Consider the following 21,064-nt stretch of genomic DNA (forward strand, 5'->3'; position numbering starts at 1 on the left):
AAACCTCACTGTGATGATCTAGTTTGACCTCCTGTATAACACGGGCCATAGGACTTCTCGAGTTAATTCCTGTTTGAACTGGAATAGACCTTTCAGCAAAACATCCAATCTTGATTTAGAAATCGCTGTCACAGCCCCGGTAAAATTGTTCCCTGGTAAAAACTTGCATCTTATTTCCAATCTGAATTTGTCTAATTTCAGTTTCCAGACACTGCATCATGTTACATCTCTGTCTGCTAGATTGAAGAGCCCTCTACTATTAAATCTCTGTTCCCTATGTAGGTACTTACAGATCGGAGCGGGCAAACTTTTTGGCCAGAGGGCCACATCAGGGTGGGAAATTGCATGCAGGGCTGGGGTAAGGGGTTGGGATGCAGGAGGGAGTGCGAGGTGTGGGAGGCAGTGTGGTGTGCAGGAAGGAGCTCAGGGCAGGGGGTTGGGGTGCAGGAAGGGTGGGAGGTGCAGCAGGGAGTTCAGGGCAGGGAGTTGGGGTGCAGGAGGGGTGTGGTGTGCAGGAAGAAGCTCAGGATAGGGTTGGGGTGCAGGAAGGGTGGGAGGTGCAGCAGGGAGCTCAGGCAGGGAGTTGGGGTGCGGCAGGGGGCTTGGGGCAGGGGGTTGGGGTGCGGGAGGGGTGTGAGATGCAGCAAGGAGCTCAGGGCAGGGAGTTGGGGTGCAAGAGGGGTGTGAGGTGCAACAAGGGGCTCAGGACAGGGGGTTGAGATGCAGAAGGGGTGTGGGGTGCGGCAGGGAGCTCAGGGCAGGGAGTTGGGGTGCAGGATGCAGTGGGGGCTCAGGGCAGGGGGTTTGGATGAAGGAGGGGTGTGAGGTGCAGCAGGGAGCTCAGGGCAGGGAGTTGGGGTGCAGCAGGGGGCTCAGGCAGGGTGTTGGGGTGCAGGAGGGGTGTGAGGTGCAGCAGGGGGCTCAGGGCAGGGGGCTGGGATGCAGAAGGGGTGTGGGGTGCGGCAGGGAGCTCAGGGCAGGGAGTTGGGGTGCAGGAAGGGGCTCAGGGCAGGGAGTTGGGGTGCGGCAGGCAGTTGGGGTGCAGGAAGGGTTTCAGAATTCCAGAAGATGTTAAACAGTTAGACATTTTTAAATTAGCAGGTCTAGAGGACTTGCAACCAAGAGTTTTAAAAGAGCTATCCAAGGAGCTAGTTGGGCCATTAATATTGATTTTTCAACTAATTATGTGCCAATATTTACAAAAGGTAAATGCCATGACCAAGGTAGTTATAGGCCTATCAGCCTGACAATTGATGCAAGGCAAATAATGGAGCAGCTGATATAGGACTCTATTAATAAAGAATTAAAGGAGGTAACATAATTAATGGCAATCAGCATGGGTTTATGGAAAACAAATCCTGTCAAACTAATGAATTGCTTTTTTTCATGAGAGTACAAGTTTGATATAAGTCACTGTTGATTTAATATACTTAAACCTCTGTAAGGTATTTGACTAGGTATTGCAGGACATTTTGATTAAGAAACTAGAACAATACAAAATCAACATGGCACACATTAAATGGATTAAAAGTTTGCTTACTGATAGGCCTCAAAATATAATTGTACAGGGGGAAGCTGTATTTCCAGTGGCCCCTGCAGGGATCAGTTCCTGGCCCTGCACTATAACATTTTTATCAATGACCTCAAAGGAGAACATAAAAGCATCACTTATAAATTCTACAGCTGATGAGAACAGGTCACTTGATGCAGAGCTATCTGGATTGCTTGGTCAGCTGAACACAAGCAAACAATATGCATTTTAACATGGCCAAATATAAACTCAGACATCTGGGAACAAATAACAGGCTGTGCTTAGAGGATGGGAGACTCTATCTTGAGAAGCAGTGACCCCAAAAAGATTTGGCTGTCATGATGGACAATCATTCAGACATGAACTCCCAGCACAATGCTGTGACTAAAATGGTTAATGTGATCCCTGAATGTATAAATGGGACTATCGAGTCAGAGTAGACTGGTTATATTACCTTTGTATTTGGCACTGATGCAACTGCTGCTGGAATCTTGTGTCCAGTTCTGGTGCCAACAATTGAGAAAGGATGTTGATAAATTAGCAAAGGTTCAGAGAAGAGCCACAAGAATGATAAAAGGATTAGAAAACATGCCTTATAGTAACAGACTCCCGGAACTAAATCTTGTGAGCTTAACAAAGAGAGTGACTTGAACACAGTCTATACATACCCATGTGGGGAATAGACATTTAATAACAGAGAACTCTTCAGTTTAGTAGAGAAGAGGCAATGACATGAAACTGCAGTTAGGCCTTGTCTATACTGCAGAGTTTTTTTGTTTTTTGCCAAAAGGCAGCTTTTGGTGATGAAACAATACTGCAAGGCCAGTTTCGGTGATAAAACGCTTCAGTTTTGGTGACAAAATAAAACCATCTAAACGATCTAGGGCCTTTTATGCGAAACTATTGTCACCAAAGTGCCAGTGTAGACACTGTGCTTGATTTTTATCACCTGGCCTCCAGAAGGTGTCCCACAATGCCCATCCTGACCGCTCTGGTCAGCAGTTCCAATTCCACTGCTCTGCAGCCAGGTAAGCAACTGTCCGCCAACCGCCCCTCCTCCTTTAAAGACCTGGGAAATTTTGAAATTCCACTCCTGTTTGCTTGGTGTGGAGAGCTCACATCACATCTTTCCAGCTCACCATGACGGTTCCATGCGGCAAACACTCTCCCGTTTGGACCAATGTGGATCTGTGGGATATGCTGAGTATCTGGGGAGAGGAGGCTGTGCAGTCACAGCTGCACTCCAGCCATAGGAATTTTGATACCTACAGGCAGATTTCTCAAAGCTCGTGCGAAAAGGGTTATGATCAGGACATGCTGCAGTGCACGGCAATGGTCAAGGAGCTGAGGCACGCGAGGCAAACTGTCACTCCAGTGCTGCCATTTTGATACGGAGTTGGATGCTATCCTCGGCAACGACCCCACCTCCACCACCAAGAGCCCCATGGATACTTCAACGTGGCTGGAGCTGGCAGAAAGTGGACCTAACTCAACGGATGAAGTCATTGACAAAGAGGTTGAGATAAATGATGATGTGGAGCCCTCGGTAGGGTCACCTGGTGGTGCGTCCAGTCAGGAGCTGTTCAGAAGCAGGAGCAGAGACCCCTGATAACTGGTTTTGCTTTGTGAAGTGCTGAGCTGGGTTGAGGGCATAGAAATGGCTATGTTTCTGTGTGCTGGACATTTCCCTGTGCAGCTAAGCAGTACGGTGGAGCAGGGTGTTGATGCACATCATGATTTCATGGGAATCCTCCAGAGAGATCTCTAGGAAACTTTCCTGGAGATACTTGGCAATCCTCTGCTGAAGGTTTCTTGGCAGAGCTGCTTTGTTCTTTCCCACGCCGTTCTGCAATCACTTGTGCAGGGACAAAGGGGCACCCAGGTGAGCAGCACAGGGATCAGGGCGGAAGCCACAAGCATGTAGTAGATACACCTTTGCTTCCCTGCTTACCCTCAGGAGTGAGATATCTGGTCGGTCACGGTCACACACACACACACACACACACACACACACCATTTAGAATATCAACTGTACCACAACCCTTTCATATTGACTTTCTCCCCATGTACAATGCCTCCCACCCTGGGGTACACTCACCATGCTCGGGATGTTGGCTGGCATTTGGTTAGTGAGAAAGTGATTGGTATGTTACTAGAGATGTATTTTAGTGTACTGTTTCAATGCTGTGCACATATTTAATCATACTTCTGTGTATTGTTCCTTGTGCTTCTGCAGATGTGGCCTTCAGAAGCATTCCCTACACACCGGCAGAGCACCTCCGCCAGATAAGAAAGCATCCAAGATGGAGCAAAGAAGACATGCACATGACTTATGAGGAGAGACTGACGGAACTGGGATTGTTTAGTCTGCAGAAGAGAAGAATGAGGGGGAATTTGATAGCTGCTTTCAACTACCTGAAAGGGGGTTCCAAAGACGATGGATCTAGACTGTACTCAGTGGTAGCAGATGACAGAACAAGGTGTAATGGTCTCAAGTTGCAGTGGGGGAGGTTTAGGTGGATATCAGGAAAAACTTTTTGGACTAGATGACCTCCTGAGGTCCCTTCCAACACTGATATTCTATGATTCTATGTTCCAGGAGGTGCTGCAATAATCAGATGCAGAAAAGAGGGAATGCAGGCAGTGAAGGAAAATGGAAAGGCTGGACAGAAAAGAAAATGAGGCTTTTGTTAGGGATGCAATGGAGAGGATGATTAAAGTTATGGAGAAGCAAACTGAGATGCTACGATCCCTCATAACAGTCCAGACTGAACAGATAGATGTGTGCCTGCCCTTCCCTTTAGCACGTTCAGAACTCTTTCCCATGCCCTCCCCAAACTCCACTCTCAAATTCCTTTCCACTGTCTGGGACTTCTTGCTTTCCTGTTCACGCCATCCCCACGGACACCTTTTCAAATGATAGCTGGACTTACACACAGCTCTGAAAATCAGCCCTCCCCAGTACCTCTTCTCCCCTGAAGCGTGTGTGTGTGCTGATGGTTTTTTGTGCAATAAAAGCAGTTTTTTTGAATGATAAGCTGGCAGCAACAAGTAAACAAGCAGTTTAATCATTTGCTTACATTGAGTCCTAGCCCACGAAAATCACAAGTACTTCCTTGCAAAACTCGAAGGTGGGGAGCTGAACTGAGCAGTAGCGCCCCACAGTGCATTGCTTTGTTGCTAAGTATCAGAGGGGTAGCCGTGTTAGTCTGGATCTGTAAAAGCAGCAAAGAATCCTGTGGCACCTTATAGACTAACAGACGTTTTGGAGCATGAGCTTTCGTGGGTGAATACCCACTTCTTCAGATACATGCACCCACGAAAGCTCATGCTCCAAAACGTCTGTTAGTCTATAAGGTGCCACAGGATTCTCTGCTGCTGCTACTGCCACCAGTGTGAATGTGCTCTGCTGACAGAGACGACAACATGAAAGAACAATTTTCTTTTAGCGCTTTTTGATCATTGACAAAACTTTCGGTGAAAAAACTCTGCCAGCATAGCCATGGCCTTGGATTGACTAGAAATAAGGTGGGAACTTGTAACGGTGAGGGTAACTAACGACTGGGACAATTTCCCAAGGATCCTGATGGATTCTACTCCACTAGCAGCTTTACATCAACACTAGATATTTTCTTAAAGAGCTGATCTAGCTCAAACAGGGATTAATTCAAGGCAGTCCCATGGCTGTGATACCGGTGATCAGACAAGATAACTGCAGGGTCTGTTCTCGCACAGCAATCTGTAAACATCTCAAATATCTCCTGGCCTCCACACGTGCCCCCTAGCCCAGCTCCACCCCTTCCAGCCCCTCTGCCCCCCCACCTGCCTCCTCACCCAGTTCCACCTCCCACACGTGCCTCTCTGTTGCCCCCTCCGCCCCCTAGCCCAGCACCAGCTCCCCACGTGCCCCTCTGCCCCCCTCTCCCACCTACCCCAGCACCCCCCCTACGTGCCCCTCCGAGGGTACAGGGTGTGTCTGTAACCAGGGTTACATGTACACGTCACCGGAGGGGGGGTGTTCAGGTTGCGCGGACAGGAGCCGGGACTCATTCTCCTGTCCCCAATGTGAGGCGGTCCTGGCGGAGCAATCCCTTTGCGCCTGCGCTCTCAGCTTTACCTACCCCCCAACTCCGGCAAGTTCCCCCCAAGAAGGCACATGCGCAGCGTGGGGCGGAAAGAGCGCATGCGCATAGTGGGAGGAACGCGCATGCGCATAGTAAGAGGTGCTTGCTCCCTCCCCCGGCTACGTGCCTCTGTGCGCATGCGCAGTAGCCGAGGCCCGCCGAAAGGTTGTTTCGAACTCCTACCGTGCCCAGAGACCCTTTCACACATCGCGCATGCGTACCGAGGAAGCGCCATTCCATCCCTTCCGCCCTATGGTGCGGCGCGTGCGCAAAGGCCGCGAATGGGCTTCTTACCCTGGCGGAAGGATCAAAAATTTCCCACCTTTGGATCACGTGGTGCGACTCATCACCGCGGTGCGGATGTGCCCGGCTGGCGGTGCCGTCGGCGCAGGCGCACTGAGCTGGCTTCGCCGCCGCGCTGCCCCTTCTCCGCTCCGTCCACAGACTCATTGTGCGGAGGGAGCCCTCGAGGAGACCGCTCCGAACGCCCCTCCCCCGCGGCCCGCGCGCGCCGCTCGCCAACGGCCGCCCGACCGCCTCGCGCCGCCCCGCCTCTCTCGCGCGCGCGCCCCGCCGGGGTTGACTGGGGCCGCGCCGGCGCCGCCATGTTGAAGCAGCCGCAGCCGCTGCCCCCGCAGCCCCCCCCGGGCGGCCCCGTGCCCCAGGCCGGACCCCCGCCCGCCCGCAAGGCCCCCCCGCCGGGGGCCGCCCCCAGCCCCAACGGCAGCCTCAGCCCCAGCGGCGGGGCGGGGCGGGCCGCGACGGCGGCCCCGAGCGGGGGAGGCGGCGGCGGCGGCACCAGGTAACAGCCGGGCGGGGGGGGGTCCCGGCCCGGGGGGCGCCGGGAGGGTCCCGTGACTGCGCGCGCGCCACGGGGAGGTGGGGGGGAACAGCGCGAGCTTGATGCTGATTGGCCGGTTCTGTAGCCAATCCCCGCCCGGCGCGAGAGAAGGGGAGACCCCCCCCTAGTTCTGGGAGTACAGGGTTGGGACCCAGGCGTGCGGGCTCCCAGCGCCCCTCCCCTTTCCCCCTCCGAGCCAGGCTAGAACCCAGGCGTCCGGGCTCCCAGCGCCCCTCCCCTTCCCCCCTCCGAGCCAGGCTAGAACCCAGGCGTCCGGGCTCCCAGCGCCCCTCCCCTTCCCCCCTCCGAGCCAGGCTAGAACCCAGGCGTCCGGGCTCCCAGCGCCCCTCCCCTTCCCCCCTCCGAGCCAGGCTAGAACCCAGGCGTCCGGGCTCCCAGCGCCCCTCCCCTTCCCCCCTCCGAGCCAGGCTAGAACCCAGGCGTCCGGGCTCCCAGCGCCCCTCCCCTTCCCCCCCTCCGAGCCAGGCTAGAACCCAGGCGTCCGGGCTCCCAGCGCCCCTCCCCTTCCCCCCTCCGAGCCAGGCTAGAACCCAGGCGTCCGGGCTCCCAGCGCCCCTCCCCTTTCCCCCTCCGAGCCAGGCTAGAACCCAGGCGTCCGGGCTCCCAGCGCCCCTCCCCTTTCCCCCTCCGAGCCAGGCTAGAACCCAGGCGTCCGGGCTCCCAGCGCCCCTCCCCTTTCCCCCTCCGAGCCAGGCTAGAACCCAGGCGTCCGGGCTCCCAGCGCCCCTCCCCTTTCCCCCTCCGAGCCAGGCTAGAACCCAGGCGTCCGGGCTCCCAGCGCCCTTTCCCCCTCCGAGCCAGGCTAGAACCCAGGCGTCCGGGCTCCCAGCGCCCTTTCCCCCTCCGAGCCAGGCTAGAACCTAGGCGTCCGGGCTCCCAGCGCCCCTCCCCTTCCCCCCTCCGAGCCAGGCTAGAACCCAGGCGTCCGGGCTCCCAGCGCCCCTCCCTTTCCCCCCTCCGAGCCAGGCTAGAACCCAGGCGTCCGGGCTCCCAGCGCCCCTCCCTTTCCCCCCCTCCGAGCCAGGCTAGAACCCAGGCGTCCGGGCTCCCAGCGCCCCTCCCTTTCCCCCCTCCGAGCCAGGCTAGAACCCAGGCGTCCGGGCTCCCAGCGCCCCTCCCTTTCCCCCCTCCGAGCCAGGCTAGAACCCAGGCGTCCGGGCTCCCAGCGCCCCTCCCTTTCCCCCCCTCCGAGCCAGGCTAGAACCCAGGCGTCCGGGCTCCCAGCGCCCCTCCCTTTCCCCCCTCCGAGCCAGGCTAGAACCCAGGCGTCCGGGCTCCCAGCGCCCCTCCCCTTTCCCCCTCCGAGCCAGGCTAGAACCCAGGCGTCCGGGCTCCCAGCGCCCCTCCCCTTTCTCCTTCCGAGCCAGGCTAGAACCCAGGCGTCCGGGCTCCCAGCGCCCCTCCCCTTTCTCCTTCCGAGCCAGGCTAGAACCCAGGCGTCCGGGCTCCCAGCGCCCCTCCCCTTTCTCCTTCCGAGCCAGGCTAGAACCCAGGCGTCCGGGCTCCCAGCGCCCCTCCCCTTTCTCCTTCCGAGCCAGGCTAGAACCCAGGCGTCCGGGCTCCCAGCGCCCCTCCCCTTTCTCCTTCCGAGCCAGGCTAGAACCCAGGCGTCCGGGCTCCCAGCGCCCCTCCCCTTTCTCCTTCCGAGCCAGGCTAGAACCCAGGCGTCCGGGCTCCCAGCGCCCCTCCCCTTTCTCCTTCCGAGCCAGGCTAGAACCCAGGCGTCCGGGCTCCCAGCGCCCTTTCCGCCTCCGAGCCAGGCTAGAACCCAGGCGTCCGGGCTCCCAGCGCCCTTTCCGCCTCCGAGCCAGGCTAGAACCCAGGCGTCCGGGCTCCCAGCGCCCTTTCCGCCTCCGAGCCAGGCTAGAACCCAGGCGTCCGGGCTCCCAGCGCCCTTTCCGCCTCCGAGCCAGGCTAGAACCCAGGCGTCCGGGCTCCCAGCGCCCTTTCCGCCTCCGAGCCAGGCTAGAACCCAGGCGTCCGGGCTCCCAGCGCCCTTTCCGCCTCCGAGCCAGGCTAGAACCCAGGCGTCCGGGCTCCCAGCGCCCTTTCCGCCTCCGAGCCAGGCTAGAACCCAGGCGTCCGGGCTCCCAGCGCCCTTTCCGCCTCCGAGCCAGGCTAGAACCCAGGCGTCCGGGCTCCCAGCGCCCTTTCCGCCTCCGAGCCAGGCTAGAACCCAGGCGTCCGGGCTCCCAGCGCCCTTTCCGCCTCCGAGCCAGGCTAGAACCCAGGCGTCCGGGTTCCCAGCGCCTCTCCCCTCCCCTCTCCGAGCCAGGCTAGAACCCAGGCGTCCGGGCTCCCAGCGCCCTTCCCTCTGAGCCAGGCTAGAACCCAGACGTCTGTGTTCCCAGCGCCCCTCCCCCCCCTCCGATCCAGTCTAGAACCCGGCTGTCTGGGTTCCCAGTGCCCCTTCTCCCTCCGAGCCAGCATAGAGCCCAGGCGTCTGGGCTTTCAGTGCCCCTCCCCACTAGAATGCGCTCCCCACCAGGCAGGGGGCCCAGGCATCCGGGCTCCCAGCCTTGTGAGCCCTACCACAAGGGGCGCAGCCCGTGGGGGCCTGGTGAGGACCCTCTCGGGAGCTGGGGTGGGTATGGGAGTGTCAGGGCCACTGTAACTAGCTCTACCTGTGATTTGTTTTCAGGGGACAGAGCACAGGCAAGGGACCTCCCCAGTCTCCAGTAAGTACCTGCGACTCTGTCTAAAGGGGATAGAGGGGAACTGATGCTGGTCTCCCAGGAGAGCCAGGCTGTCTGCTGTACTGACTTCCTGATTAAGAGCCTCTTTTCCTCCGCAGCAGCCGTGGGTGGCTGTGCAGGCCCTTCCTCTTTCTTGAGAACATGGCATGGGCTGGGGATGGCTTGCATTGTTCTCCCTTAACTTCTCAGACAATAGCGTCTCCATACTGCTCTTCTCATAGGCTTCTGCTGGACTTGCCAGGCATTTCCTACTTTCTGCATCATAGTGCCAGCGCAAGTTTAAATGTTTCCCAAAAACGTACTAGAGAAGAGAGGAACGTGACCTGCCACCCAGCACTCTGACCTTTAAGTGCATCCTTTGGCCCAGATCTTAATGAGTGTATCGCATAGTGTTTTGGTAGCACTAGCTTCCCTTTGATCTCAAGAGACACCAGTGTGATAGGAGTCCCCAGTGAGCCAGACAGTTCCCTTGGGGCCTGGAGCAAGATGGAGCCAGACGGGTGCCATTCCTCACCCCCTGAGCCCGTCAGTCCAGATTGGAGCTAGTGTCCTCTGGAGGGGAAAGTCCCATATCTCCTGAGCCAATTTATTCCTCCAACCTAGGACCAGATTGGAACTCTAGAGATGAAAGGTCCCATAATTGCTTTCTCAATCCCCAGGGTATCTGCTTTTAAGTTAGTCCCTCCCCTTTCCTCCAAGTATGCAGCTGAACACCTTCCCACTGGCTTCCCATCACTGGGAGGAGGGGCTGCGTGTTCTGCCCTGAAAAGCAGCTTTAGAAGAGATGTTCTGCTTCATGTTCATAGTCTTGTCCCAAGCCCAAAGATGAGTTCTCTGGTTCCCTGAAGTTGGATCCTCTGCCTTGTGTATCAGCAGTAACAAATGCAGCCAGAATTGACGCTCAGCAGAGCTGTTTTCTCAGTCTCTGTAGCAGGATGGGGGGCAGAGGGGCGGCGCATGAGGCCCAGCTGCACGGAAGTTGCAGTGCTAGTGGGAGTACAGAGTCGCCAGTGGGACTCTGACATCCAGCTGTCTCTCTCTCAGATCCACCTTGGAGGAGGTTTCCCTGCAGTGCTGTCTCTTCCCTCTCACTGGGCCATGTGCTGGGGTTGCTGGGTGAGATTCTCTGGCTTGGGTTACCAAGGAGGCCAGACTTGATCATTCTGGCCTTAAGATCTGTGAATCCTTGGCTTGGCTCCTCCTGGAAAAGAGGGGGCAGGCTCACTCTGGGCCTGCTGGTGCCAGTGGGGTTGGCATGAGCTCAGGGCTCCAAAGTTTGTGGGTTGTTCAGGACCCAAGCCTGCGTCTTCACACAGCAGCACGTGGCTGGCCCTGGAGTTGTACCCCAAGCTTGCCCTGTAAGTGTAGCATCACAGAGGTGATTGCTGTTAGCACACCGCTTGTCTTGGTAACTGCCCTGGCTCCTAAACCGGGTGCTGAGGGAGGTGCGTACAGGGGAAGCCTGGGGGATGAAGGTGGTATGTTCACTGCTCCTTGTTAATGGGTTCATTTCACTATGTTTATGACAGGTGTTTGAAGGAGTCTATAACAATTCTCGAATGCTGCATTTCCTGACGGCTGTTGTGGTAAGTGCTGTCAGTTCCTGCTGCAATGCTGAGGGGGTTGCCTAGCATGGTCCATTCAGGAGCAGGCTGTTGCAAGGATCTTGGGCGAGGAGGAGTTTCTGGCTTTGGGGGGCGATGGGATAGTCATACTGTCCCCTCTCTCAGAAACTCCTTGTTCCCAGCATTGGACTTTGAGTTGGAAACCAGGAAGGGAGGTGGAGGGGTGTATGTGTCACCCAGCAGGACATATCCATGGAATTCTGGGCAGGGGGGAAAGGTGTGTGTCTGTGGGGGGGGGAATCTGGAGAGAGAGGAGCGATCGAGGGTATTTTGTGCTGGGGGGATGGACCTGGGCCTGTGGGAAGAGAGGAAAGGAGCAGTAGCTGTATTGGTGGCAGGGAACAGAGGGGTAAGGAGCTGAAGGCCAGGCTGGCACTGCAGATTGGGAGGTAATGTCCCCTCTGTGCCTGCGCTCATCACCAGAGCATCGAAGCGCAGCATACAGCATCCAAAAATGAGTGCCTGTGTAGGAGGCCTGAATTCAGTCCATCTATGTGCCACTGTCCTCAGCGAGGCTGGGGAGAGGTCACTGGCTGCTGTGTGTGTCCTGCTGTAGAAACAGAAGTTCTTGGGGGTGGTCTGGGAGTTACACAGCCAAAGTTCTCACCCCATCCTGTCTGCATGCTGCCCCTGGGCTCTGGCAGCTCTTGCCCTCACAATGAGTCACAGTGGTGGGCTCCCAGCTGAGTGGTGCTGCCTGGGCTAGGATAGTACAAGCCTCCTGAGTGCTGGGCATCCGGGGGCAGCTGTGAGTCTGTAGGACCCTGTGTAACAGGAGCCAATGAGAGACTGTTCTGCTTCCCAGAGTGATTCCCTTCGGGCATCTCCTCTCTGCTCCCAGTTCTGGGGGGTGGGCCAGGAGACCCTGGGAGCTGCAGTAGGGGTGGGGATGGTGTGAAGGAGAGAGAGATTTTGCTCTACTGGAGGGGACCTTGGACCCTGTGGTATGTGCTTCCCCCGCCAGCGCTAATCTCTGGCTCTGTCCCCAGGGCTCCACGTGTGATGTGAAGGTGAAAAATGGCAGCACCTTTGAGGGGATTTTTAAAACCCTCAGCTCTAAGGTAAGTGTCTGGAGGGATAGTGAAATGCTGGGGTCCCCATGGCTGGCCAGTCCTCTGGGAAGCAGGAGGCTAGCTCTTGGGACAGGGCACACAGTGTCTGAGTTCTGTGGTGAACATCTGGGGTCCCCCCTGGGCAGTGGCAGGCCTGGCTCTTGGGACATGGCACAGAGCATCTTACTCATGGAGGAATTCTGCACCAAAAAAAATAAAAAATTCTGTGCACAATATTTTATTTGTCAAAATAACACAATATAATCAAAATACCTTACCTGTCAACAATACAGACAACAGCAAAAAAGATTCCCCCCAGCATTAAAGAGTTAAATAAACCCCTACAACAACCCAGTTCCCGATTGGGGGGCTGGAGGGAGCTGTTGGGCCCCCAGAACCCAGACACCCACACTCCTTTCCCCTCAGAGCTGAGCCATGGGGCAACCCCCAGCCCAGACAGCAGTCCCTCTAGAGCCTTTACTCCCCCCAACTTCTTTACTGTCCCACTGGGGCACATGGTGTGGTGCGGCTGTGTCCTTTCTCACCCTTTGCCAGAGCTGGCTGGGTCGTCCCAGGCACTCTCCAGTCCCTGCAAGAATGAGGATCAAAAAGTGTGCAGCCTCCAACTCAGCCAAGCTGGGCGCTCTGATCATTGCAATCTGGGCTCTGCAGAGTCCAGTGGCCTAAAAATCTGCGGGGAAAGCAGGAAATTCTGCATTCTGCAGTGGACCAGAATTCCCCTAGGAGCAACCATGAGGTTTTCCGTGGCAGCAGGAGGCCGGCTTCTGGGACAGGGCGCAGAGCGTCTTGAGCTCTGTGGTGAACATGTGAGGTCCCCCATGGCAGTGGGAGGCCGGTTCTTGAGGCACGGCGCAGAGCGTCTGAGCTCTATGGTGAACATGTGGGGTCCACCATGGCAGCGGGAGACCGGTTCTTAGGGCAGAGTGCAGCGTGCAGTAACGGTGGCTGTTTGCAGTTCGAGCTTGCTGTGGATGCGGTGCACAGGAAGACCCCAGATCAGCTGGTGGGACCTAAGCGGGAGGACATTGTGGACACCATGGTCTTCAAGCCCACTGATGTCATGCTGGTGCATTTCCGTAATGTTGATTTCAATTACGCCACCAAAGGTAATGCTGGCCCTCTGGATGGGGTCTGTCCCCGCTTGGGGTGGAGGGTCGTCCAGAGAGGGTGGCAGACCTTATGGCCCATTGTCTGCTCCTAGACAAGTTCACGGACTCTGCCATCGCCATGAACTCCAAGGTTAATGGGGAGCACAAAGAGAAGGTGCTGCAGCGCTGGGAAGGAGGGGACAGCAACAGTGATGACTATGACCTGGAATCTGACATGGTAAGAACCTTGCTTCTCCTTGCATTCAGGGCCTGGGGTGAGGTGGGCAGGGGTTAGCTTGGGGAGAGGGCTCTTGAGTACCCAGATCCCTTCTGCTGCTCGGTGCTCAGCGCTGGGGGCTCTGCAGAGCCTGTATCTAACACTTGTCCTTGTTGCAGTCTAATGGCTGGGATCCCAATGAGATGTTCAAGTTTAATGAAGAGAACTATGGCGTGAAGACAACGTACGACAGCAGTTTGTCCTCCTACACGTGAGTGTGGGCCTGGGCTCTGTGTGGGAGGGAGCTGTCACTCGTGGAGAAGAGTGTGATTCTTGGGTCAGTGCCTTCATATCAGGCTACAGAGGCGAAAGGGCTGCCCCTTTCGAGAGGAACTTCAGTACCACACATGGCTCCATTGAAAGGACAAGGATGTCACCCTCAGCAGTGAGGGAATAGCCAAGCTCAAGCTGCCCAGGCTGGCTTTCATGTAAAGTCACACCTCCATCAGCAGGATTTTGTTCACTCTTGTTCCATGCAAAAAATGATCCTTTTCCCGCTTGTTTCCTTTGGGGATTTGTGTAGTTATCTTTCTGTTTTCCTGAGCCAATGGTTCTCAACTTATTTACCATTGTGGGCTGTATCTGCAGCTGTGTGTGTGTTGTGGGCAGCATCCACACTACCTGTATGGCCCTGAGGATGTGAGATGGGCTGCAGCTGTATACTCATTGGGCTGCATGTGGCTTGCAAGCCAGGGGTTGAGAACCACTGCCTTGGGGAGTCAGATACTGTTTCCTTTGTCCTTGTGGACCTTTCACATAGCAGAAGGGGTGGGGGGAGAGGTTAGAAAAAGAACAGGTGGTTTTAAACCCACAAAAATGGATAGAGCCTCAGGGGCAGGTGCATGTGTGTGGTGGGAGGGGGTGGCTCAGGTCGGAGGACCTTGGATAGGTGCGTAGGGCAGGCTGGGTGCAAATATAGACGTTGGAACTACCTCCAACTCCTGTTCTTTAACTGCCTTCATCTGGAGTTAATGCCCCTTTCATGTAAATTATTTTGGTATAGAATTTCCTAAGAAAACATCAGTAAAAACTGTTTGGTAAGAAAATGTGTCTGGATGCATCTGAACCATGAAAGTGACCCAGAGTTTGTGTGCATGTCCCTGCAGAGCCCAGCCTCGCTCCCTGTGCACCTGCGTGTGGTGGGAGTGCGGCTCTCCAGCATCCCACACAGACAAGTGCTGTGTAGCTCTTGGTTCTGGAATTGCTCAGTGTGGTTCTGGGTGAAAGCAGCTCCTTGCTCATGCTTGCTTTTCATTGTTTAAAACCTGTCAATCTTCAGATCTGAATTTCCCCTAGGGCTGGCTTCTGCTCCAAAGTATCAGCTTGCTCCCCTGACCGGCTGCACCGCTGCTACTCGCTCCAAGCCGTTAGGTTGCTTTTTCCACTTTGACAGCGTGCAGGGTGATTTTTCCATCCTCCTTGTGCTCAGATGGGCAAACGAATCCAGAAACAGGCTCCCTCCAGTGGAGACCAGAGCAGCAATTGCCACCCAAAATGGGGGGCTTCAGACAGCTCTGAGCCAGTGTCATTCTGCACTGCTCTTGGCAGGGTCAGCTGGCGCTGAGGCCTGTCTCTCTGTCCCTGTCGTAGCGTTCCTCTAGAGAAAGATAACTCGGAGGAGTTCCGGCAGCGGGAAGCCCGGGCAGCCCAGTTGGCCCGGGAGATTGAGTCGAGCCCCCAGTACCGCCTGCGCATTGCCATGGAGAATGACGACGGCCGGACGGAGGAGGAGAAGCACAGCTCTGTGCAGAGGCAGGTGTCTGGCAGGGATAGCCCCAGCTTGGCCTCCAGGTGAGAGAGGTGCATGCACATGTGTGGGGTGGGGAGGGCATGGAAGCTGATGTAACTCCTCTCCTGTCTGTGTCTGCAGGGAGGGCAAGTATGTCCCGCTACCACAGCGCGTCAGAGAGGGCTCGCGAGGAGGCATCCGGTGCAGCAGCTCCCGGGGTGGGAGGCCAGGAGTGGGGTCCATGCCTCCCCGGGGCAGTGCGCACCATCCAGACAGCAACTCTAGTCCCGCCCCGGAGCAGCGAGGGATCAATGGAGGTGAGATCCAGGGATCTACATGAGAGGCTTCCTGGCATGGGCTCTAGCAATGCCTGAGGCTGGTCTCCAGTGCCCTCCAGCCCAGAGTTCGCACACTGCTCTCTTGGAAGGCCAGGGACTCTGTCCAAGCTGCTGCACCAGCCTGTAACCCCCTCCTATGCTTGCTTGCTTGCTTTTTCAGGACCCTCCCGAATGTCTCCGAAGTCCCAGCGTCCCATCCGGGGTGCCAAGACCATGTCTTCCCCATCAAGCCGCCCTGTGGAGGTCTCAGTAGCTCCCCCTGCAGGTAGGCAGGGTGGGTATCTTTCTGCTCTGATGGCTAGAGAGGGGTCTGCCCCAGTCACTGTTAGCCCGGTGGGCAGGAGGAGCAGCTGAGGGTTAACCTGCAGGGCCCTGCTGGAGACAAGGGTGGTGGTTTATAGAGTCTGAGAGACCCAGTCTGTGTGGTTGTCTCTGTGTCTTTTGCTGTGTATGGAAGGGATCAGGACCTATGTTCTCACCGTGTCTCTAACATTTCTCCTTGCAGTGGGCCGCATGTACCCTCCTCGCTCTCCCAAGTCTGCCTCAGCCACTCCAGCCTCTTCCCAGGATTCTCCGGTGGGCTCTGCCGTGTCAGCAGCACCCGCATCCCCATTGGAGGCCAGAACTGGCCTGGAGTCAAGTGTTTCCCCAAACCCTCCTTCTCCCAAAGTAGCCGCCCCCGTGCCGGTCACTGCTGTTGAGGGTAAGGCCCAGGGAGTAGCGTGGGGCTTCTGGGGACTCTTGTGGCAGCTGTGAGGAGATGGGCCTGGGGAGCTGTGCCTTGGAGCAGGGGTCAGGGCAGGGCAGTGTACTGTGTTACGGGATTTCCATTTTCCCCTCCCAGGGAAAGAGGCTCCCACATCTGTGGCTAAAGATCCTGGCAGAACCTTGGAAGCAACGGGGTCCTGTGAACTCAGCAAGGCAGCTAACAAAGGTGTGTGCGTCTAGGAGTCAGCACTGACAGGCTGGGCCTCCAGCCACCCTGTGAAGCCACAGAACCTGGTGTGTGCCCCAAGGGAGACTGCTCCAAGCGTCACTTCCCAAGCGAAGGGGCCGCATCCTCCTGTCAGGGGTCTCTTGTGACCTGTCCCCCCCATGGAAGCATAAACCGTTGGCGGAGCTTCAGTGATGCTGGGGGGTTGGGAGTGGGGGTTCCCTATGGCGGGGGGTGGGGGCGCTCTGAGGCTGCAGCAGGCCCTCAGCTCACTCTGTACTGTTCTCCACAGCAGGGCTGCAGAATGAGCAGAAGCGGACCCAGCTGGAGGAGCTGCGCAAGTTTGGGGCCCAGTTCAAGGTAAGGCCTGGTGACTGCAAGGAGGGCCGGGGGGAGTGGGCATATCTGGGCTGGGCCCACCATGAGTTTCTGGCTCCCCTACAGCTCCAGCCGAGCAGTTCCCCAGAGACCAGCCTGGAGTCCTTCAGTGCCAGGCCCAAGGAGCCTCTGGAGGGCAAGGAGAAGTCCCTTGAGCCAGGCATCTGCGAGGGGCCCGAGGAGGCTCCCCCTGTGAGCATGGTGCCAAAGCCCAACGGGACCAGCCTGGAGCTGCTGCCGGAGAGTGGCAAAGAGGAGAAGGGGCTGTGTGAGGTGGCCGAGCAGCAGGCGACCAACCCCCCAGGCAAGGGCGAGCCCGAGGACAAAGAGGAGGGGCCTGTGTCTGAGTGAGTCTGCAGCAGAGGGCCTGGGGTTCTCTTGCAGGGGAGCAGGTGGGAGAGGGCATGGCAGGGGGGAGTAGGGGAGAGGGCATGGCAGAGTGCACTGCGTGGGGCAGGGCATGGCAGGCTGCATGGAGGGGGGGCAGGGCATGGCAGGATGCACTTGGGGGGAATGGGTGGGACAGGGCATGGCAGGCTGCACAGGGTGAGGGGGAGTGGAATGGAGGGGGTCACTGGGCTCTCCAGGGTTTTTAACCTTGATTTGTCCTGCGTTGGTTTCAGGCAAGTGAAGAAATCGACTCTGAATCCCAATGCCAAGGAGTTCAACCCCTCGAAAACGCTGCTTTCCGTGGTGAGTCAGCTGGGCTGGGGGGCTGGGAGCCCCATTGGCTCCAGCAGCTGCTGGTCCTCCCCATCACTGGTGAGGATCTGGCTGGGCCCCTTGCTCACCTGCTCTCTCTGCTTCCAGAACAAGTCGACGAGCACCCCCACGTCACCGGGCCCTCGTGCCCATTCCACTCCCTCCATCCCAGTGATCACGGCTGGCCAGACGGGCATGTACAGCCCCCAGTACATTTCCTACATACCTCAGATCCACATGAGCCCTGCCGTCCAGGTGAGCCCACCCCATTGTGCTACTGGCAGCAGGAGATGAGGAAGCTGCAGGGGGGGCGGAAGCAGGGCCTGCCCAGAGTGGTGGGGGCACACTGGGAAAGTGGAGAAGAGAGGAGCTGCAGGGATGGCAGGGAGGTGATGAGGGACCAGGGTCGGGGCGGGGGAGAGGGGGGCTGCAGGGATGAGGGAGCAGGGCCTGTTGAGGGAAGGATGTGGGAGATGGGGAAGCTGCAGGGATTGGGAGAGCAGGGCCTGTCCAGAGGGGTTGGGGCACATTGGGAAGAGGTGGGGGGGGGGGGATGGGGAAACTGCAGGGGGTGGGTAAATGTGTTTGAGGCTGGGGGTACCCGTCCTCTGGGGGGAGCTGGGGTCTGAGGGGGCAGGGGAGTTCTCTTTGTTCTCAGGTAACCACCCTGCTGCCCATTTCTTGTTGCAGGCGCCCCAGATGTACCCCTACCCTGTCTCCAGCTCTGTGCCTGGCCAGCAGGGCAAGTACCGAGGGGCCAAAGGTGAGCCTGGCGTTTCCCAGTGCGGCACCAGCTGCACTGATGGGAGGGGGGCTGGCTAAAGCATGGACAGAGCTCTCCACCCTGGTGGCTGGGCCAAAGGGGCAAGATTGGAATGGGTGGGCAGGGCAGCAGAAGCTGATCTGCTGGAGTGATGGGATGTTTGGGGAGAGGTAGCAGCAGGGACCATTGTGTGGGGCTGGAGGGGAGGGTCCCTCACCATGGGGTTGAGGCAGCCATATGGCCTAGGGGTTTCTGGGGTCCGTTTTGAGCAGCTGGCTCCTTTTCCCACAGGTTCCCTACCGCCCCAGCGCTCAGACCAGCATCAGCCAACATCCGCACCCCCCATTATGCAGGCAGCAGCGGCGGCAGGGCCCCCCCTGGTAGCAGCTACACCCTACTCCTCCTACATTTCCTATAACCCCCAGCAGTTCACGGGGCAGCCCACCATGATGCAGCCTATGGCGCACTACCCTTCTCAGGTAAAGGCCATGGGGAAGGGAAGGAGGAGCATGGGGGTGAGGCGAGAAGGGCCCTTCTGTCTCCTTGCAGCCTCGGTGGGGCCATCTGGGGGCAGAGGGGTGAGTGTGTGGGGCTGGTCAGTCTAACACCCGTGGGACCTGGCCCCTGCAGCCTTTGGGGGCAGAGGGGTATGCCAGGGGCAGTGAGGGTTGAGCACACAGGGATGGTCTCTCTAACAGCCGTGAGGCCTGGTTCTTCCCTTGCAGCCTGTATTTGCCCCGATGCTCCAGAGCAATCCCCGCATGATGACATCTGGCAGCCACCCCCAGGCCATTGTGTCGTCCTCCACGCCCCAGTACCCCCCCTCGGAGCAGCCCACGCCCCAGACGCTCTATGGTGAGTCTCTAGGCTGGGGAGTCCCGGGGCCTGGGGCCAGTTCTGCTCTGGCTCTGACTGAGTGTCTCTCTCCAGCTACAGTTCATCAGTCCTATCCCCACCATGCGACACAGCTGCACCCCCACCAGCCTCAGCCAGCCACCACCCCGACAGGGAACCAACAGCAGGCCCAGCATGCTGCCCCCAGCCCCGTACAGGTGAGGGGGGGGGGCCTCCCCCAGGGCTGAGGGGGAGGGTAGTGGGTGGGGAGGTGTTTAACTCCCTGACCCTGCTCACTACATTCCTGTGTCTTGGCGCAGCACCAGGCTGGGCAGCCGCCCCACCTGGCCAGTGCCCAGCAGCAGCAGAACCTGTACCACACAGCCACGCTGACGGCCACGCCGCCCTCCATCACGCCAGGGCCCAGTGCCCAGTCCCCCCAGAGCAGCTTCCCACAGCAGGCTGTCTACGCCATCCACGCCCACCAGCAGCTGCAGCACAGCTACACCAACATGGCCCACGTCACCCAGGTAGGTGGTAAGGGCAGCAGGGCTGCGGGCACTGCGTGGGCCCCACCCACCAACGCTCATCCCCCTGCTCTCGCCTCCCACAGGCCCATGTCCAGACTGGAATAACAGCAGCACCGCCCCCCCACCCTGGGGCACCTCATCCCCCCCAGGTCATGCTGCTTCACCCCACGCAGACCCATGGGGGGCCCCCCCCAAGGTGGCGTGCCACAGAGCGGGGTGCCCACTCTCTCAGCCTCCACACCATCTCCATACACCTATATAGGACACCATCAAGGTCAGTGCTGGAGGTGGGGGGATGTCTGAGGCTCAGGACTGGTGGGTGGGTGTGATGGGCCAGGCTGGTACCAGAGTAACTCCCCATGCTGGCAAGCTGTTGAGGGGCTGCCCTTCCTTCTTGAGCTGGGGGGCACCTGTGGCAGCTCTGATGATGGAGGGTCCAGCCCCTAACATGAAGGCCTGCAGTGATGGGGATGTCTAGGCTTCAGTCAGTATGACAGGGCTGTGGTGCTCATTGCCCCAGGAGATGGGCATGGTGAGGGGCACAGATGTAGCAGTGTGAGGGGAGAGGGCAGGGCATGTTCTCTTTCCTCCTGCAGCAGGTGCTGTGGGCTTGTTTTTCCCCATCTCCCTAGTCCTGGGGCAGGGCCCATGAGGGGGGCTCAGGGAGGAGTGGGAGGCCTCGGTGGGGTGGGGTGGGGTGGGGTGGGGTGGATAGGCCACCTGGCTCCAAGCCCAGGGTGGGTGGACAGGCTTGCAGCCCTGTCTCCCTGCTGTGGGGGTCTAGTGCTTGGCGTCCTGTCCTGCCTTGCTCACTAACAATCTCTGCTCTCTTTCTAGTTCAGTCTCACCCATCCCAGCAGCTCCCATTCCACCCCCCTGGAAATTGAAGCCTCGATTCCTGACTGTGAACTGAACTCCCAGCGCCGGCCCCTGCCCGGGATCCGGTTTGCTCCTTCTGCCCCCTTGCGTGTGCCCTGGCCTGGCAGCCTGCCCCTAACAGTGCCACAGCAGGGGGCGGGGCTTTACCAAGCACCTTTTTTGTTGGCTTGCGAAGCGCGCAGCAGCAAGAGCCACCTGCCCCTGGCTCCTGGAGCTGCCAAGGTTTTATTTTCTATTATTTATAACTCCAATCGGGCTGTTAAATAGAGTGTTGGGCTCCCCTCCCCTAGTAACATGAACACAGGAGCAGACCAGACTGATGAACACCGACTTTTTATTACATAAAAATATTTAAAAAGTGGAAAAAAAATAAAATAAAATTTTAAACTAACTCCATGGTGGGTGTTGGGGTGAGTCTCTGGGGGCTTGTGAGGGAGGAGAATAGCCTAAGGGGGGGGTTGGAGTCCTGGCTTCTGTTCCTGTCTATCTGCCCCTTCTTTTCTGCTGGGGGTGGGCCCTGGTGAGAGGAAGGGGCTTCCCCCGTGGGGGCTGTACACTAGGCAGAGCCTGGCATTTGCTGCTAAAGATCCCTGTAATGGAGTGACTAAAACGAGTGAAGGGGGAGTGAGATCTGCAGCTGCTGCCGTGTTCCTACCCTTCAGGGGGCAAGGGGGTGTCAGGACTCTCAGCAGCCTGCTTCC

The 21,064-nt window shown here is 57.9% G+C and overlaps 1 protein-coding gene across 4 annotated transcripts; it reads left to right on the forward strand.

The window, feature by feature from the left end:
• Positions 1-5,921: 5,921 nt before the first annotated feature.
• Positions 5,922-20,759, forward strand: ATXN2L (ataxin 2 like). 4 transcript variants are annotated; one of them, XM_050955897.1, is made up of 23 exons: positions 5,922-6,457; positions 9,159-9,195; positions 10,743-10,799; positions 11,828-11,899; positions 12,867-13,017; positions 13,113-13,237; positions 13,396-13,487; positions 14,867-15,067; positions 15,147-15,322; positions 15,504-15,608; positions 15,849-16,046; positions 16,188-16,277; positions 16,570-16,637; positions 16,722-17,002; positions 17,279-17,348; positions 17,466-17,612; positions 18,048-18,120; positions 18,412-18,599; positions 18,846-18,975; positions 19,051-19,172; positions 19,275-19,484; positions 19,568-19,758; positions 20,327-20,759. In XM_050955897.1, the coding sequence occupies exons 1-23, from the start codon at positions 5,937-5,939 to the stop codon at positions 20,628-20,630; spliced, it is 3,609 nt and encodes a 1,202-aa protein (XP_050811854.1). In that variant the 5' UTR covers positions 5,922-5,936; the 3' UTR covers positions 20,631-20,759. The 4 variants fall into 4 exon arrangements, with proteins under 4 accessions (XP_050811854.1, XP_050811855.1, XP_050811856.1 ...); XM_050955898.1 differs by having other exon boundaries at positions 16,573-16,637; XM_050955899.1 differs by having other exon boundaries at positions 14,867-15,032; positions 15,151-15,322.
• Positions 20,760-21,064: the final 305 nt, after the last annotated feature.

Source organism: Gopherus flavomarginatus, chromosome 5, assembly GCF_025201925.1.
Source record: "Gopherus flavomarginatus isolate rGopFla2 chromosome 5, rGopFla2.mat.asm, whole genome shotgun sequence".
NCBI lineage: Eukaryota > Metazoa > Chordata > Testudines > Testudinidae > Gopherus > Gopherus flavomarginatus.

Bases quoted from the DNA above. Each gene is read 5' to 3' on its own strand.
- ATXN2L (XM_050955897.1), top strand. From the start codon at position 5,937: ATGGGCTTCTTACCCTGGCGGAAGGATCAAAAATTTCCCACCTTTGGA. The intron at 13,018-13,112 runs GTAATGCTGGCC...GTCTGCTCCTAG, and splicing joins TTTCAATTACGCCACCAAAG to ACAAGTTCACGGACTCTGCC. The intron at 17,003-17,278 runs GTGAGTCTGCAG...CGTTGGTTTCAG, and splicing joins GAGGAGGGGCCTGTGTCTGA to GCAAGTGAAGAAATCGACTC.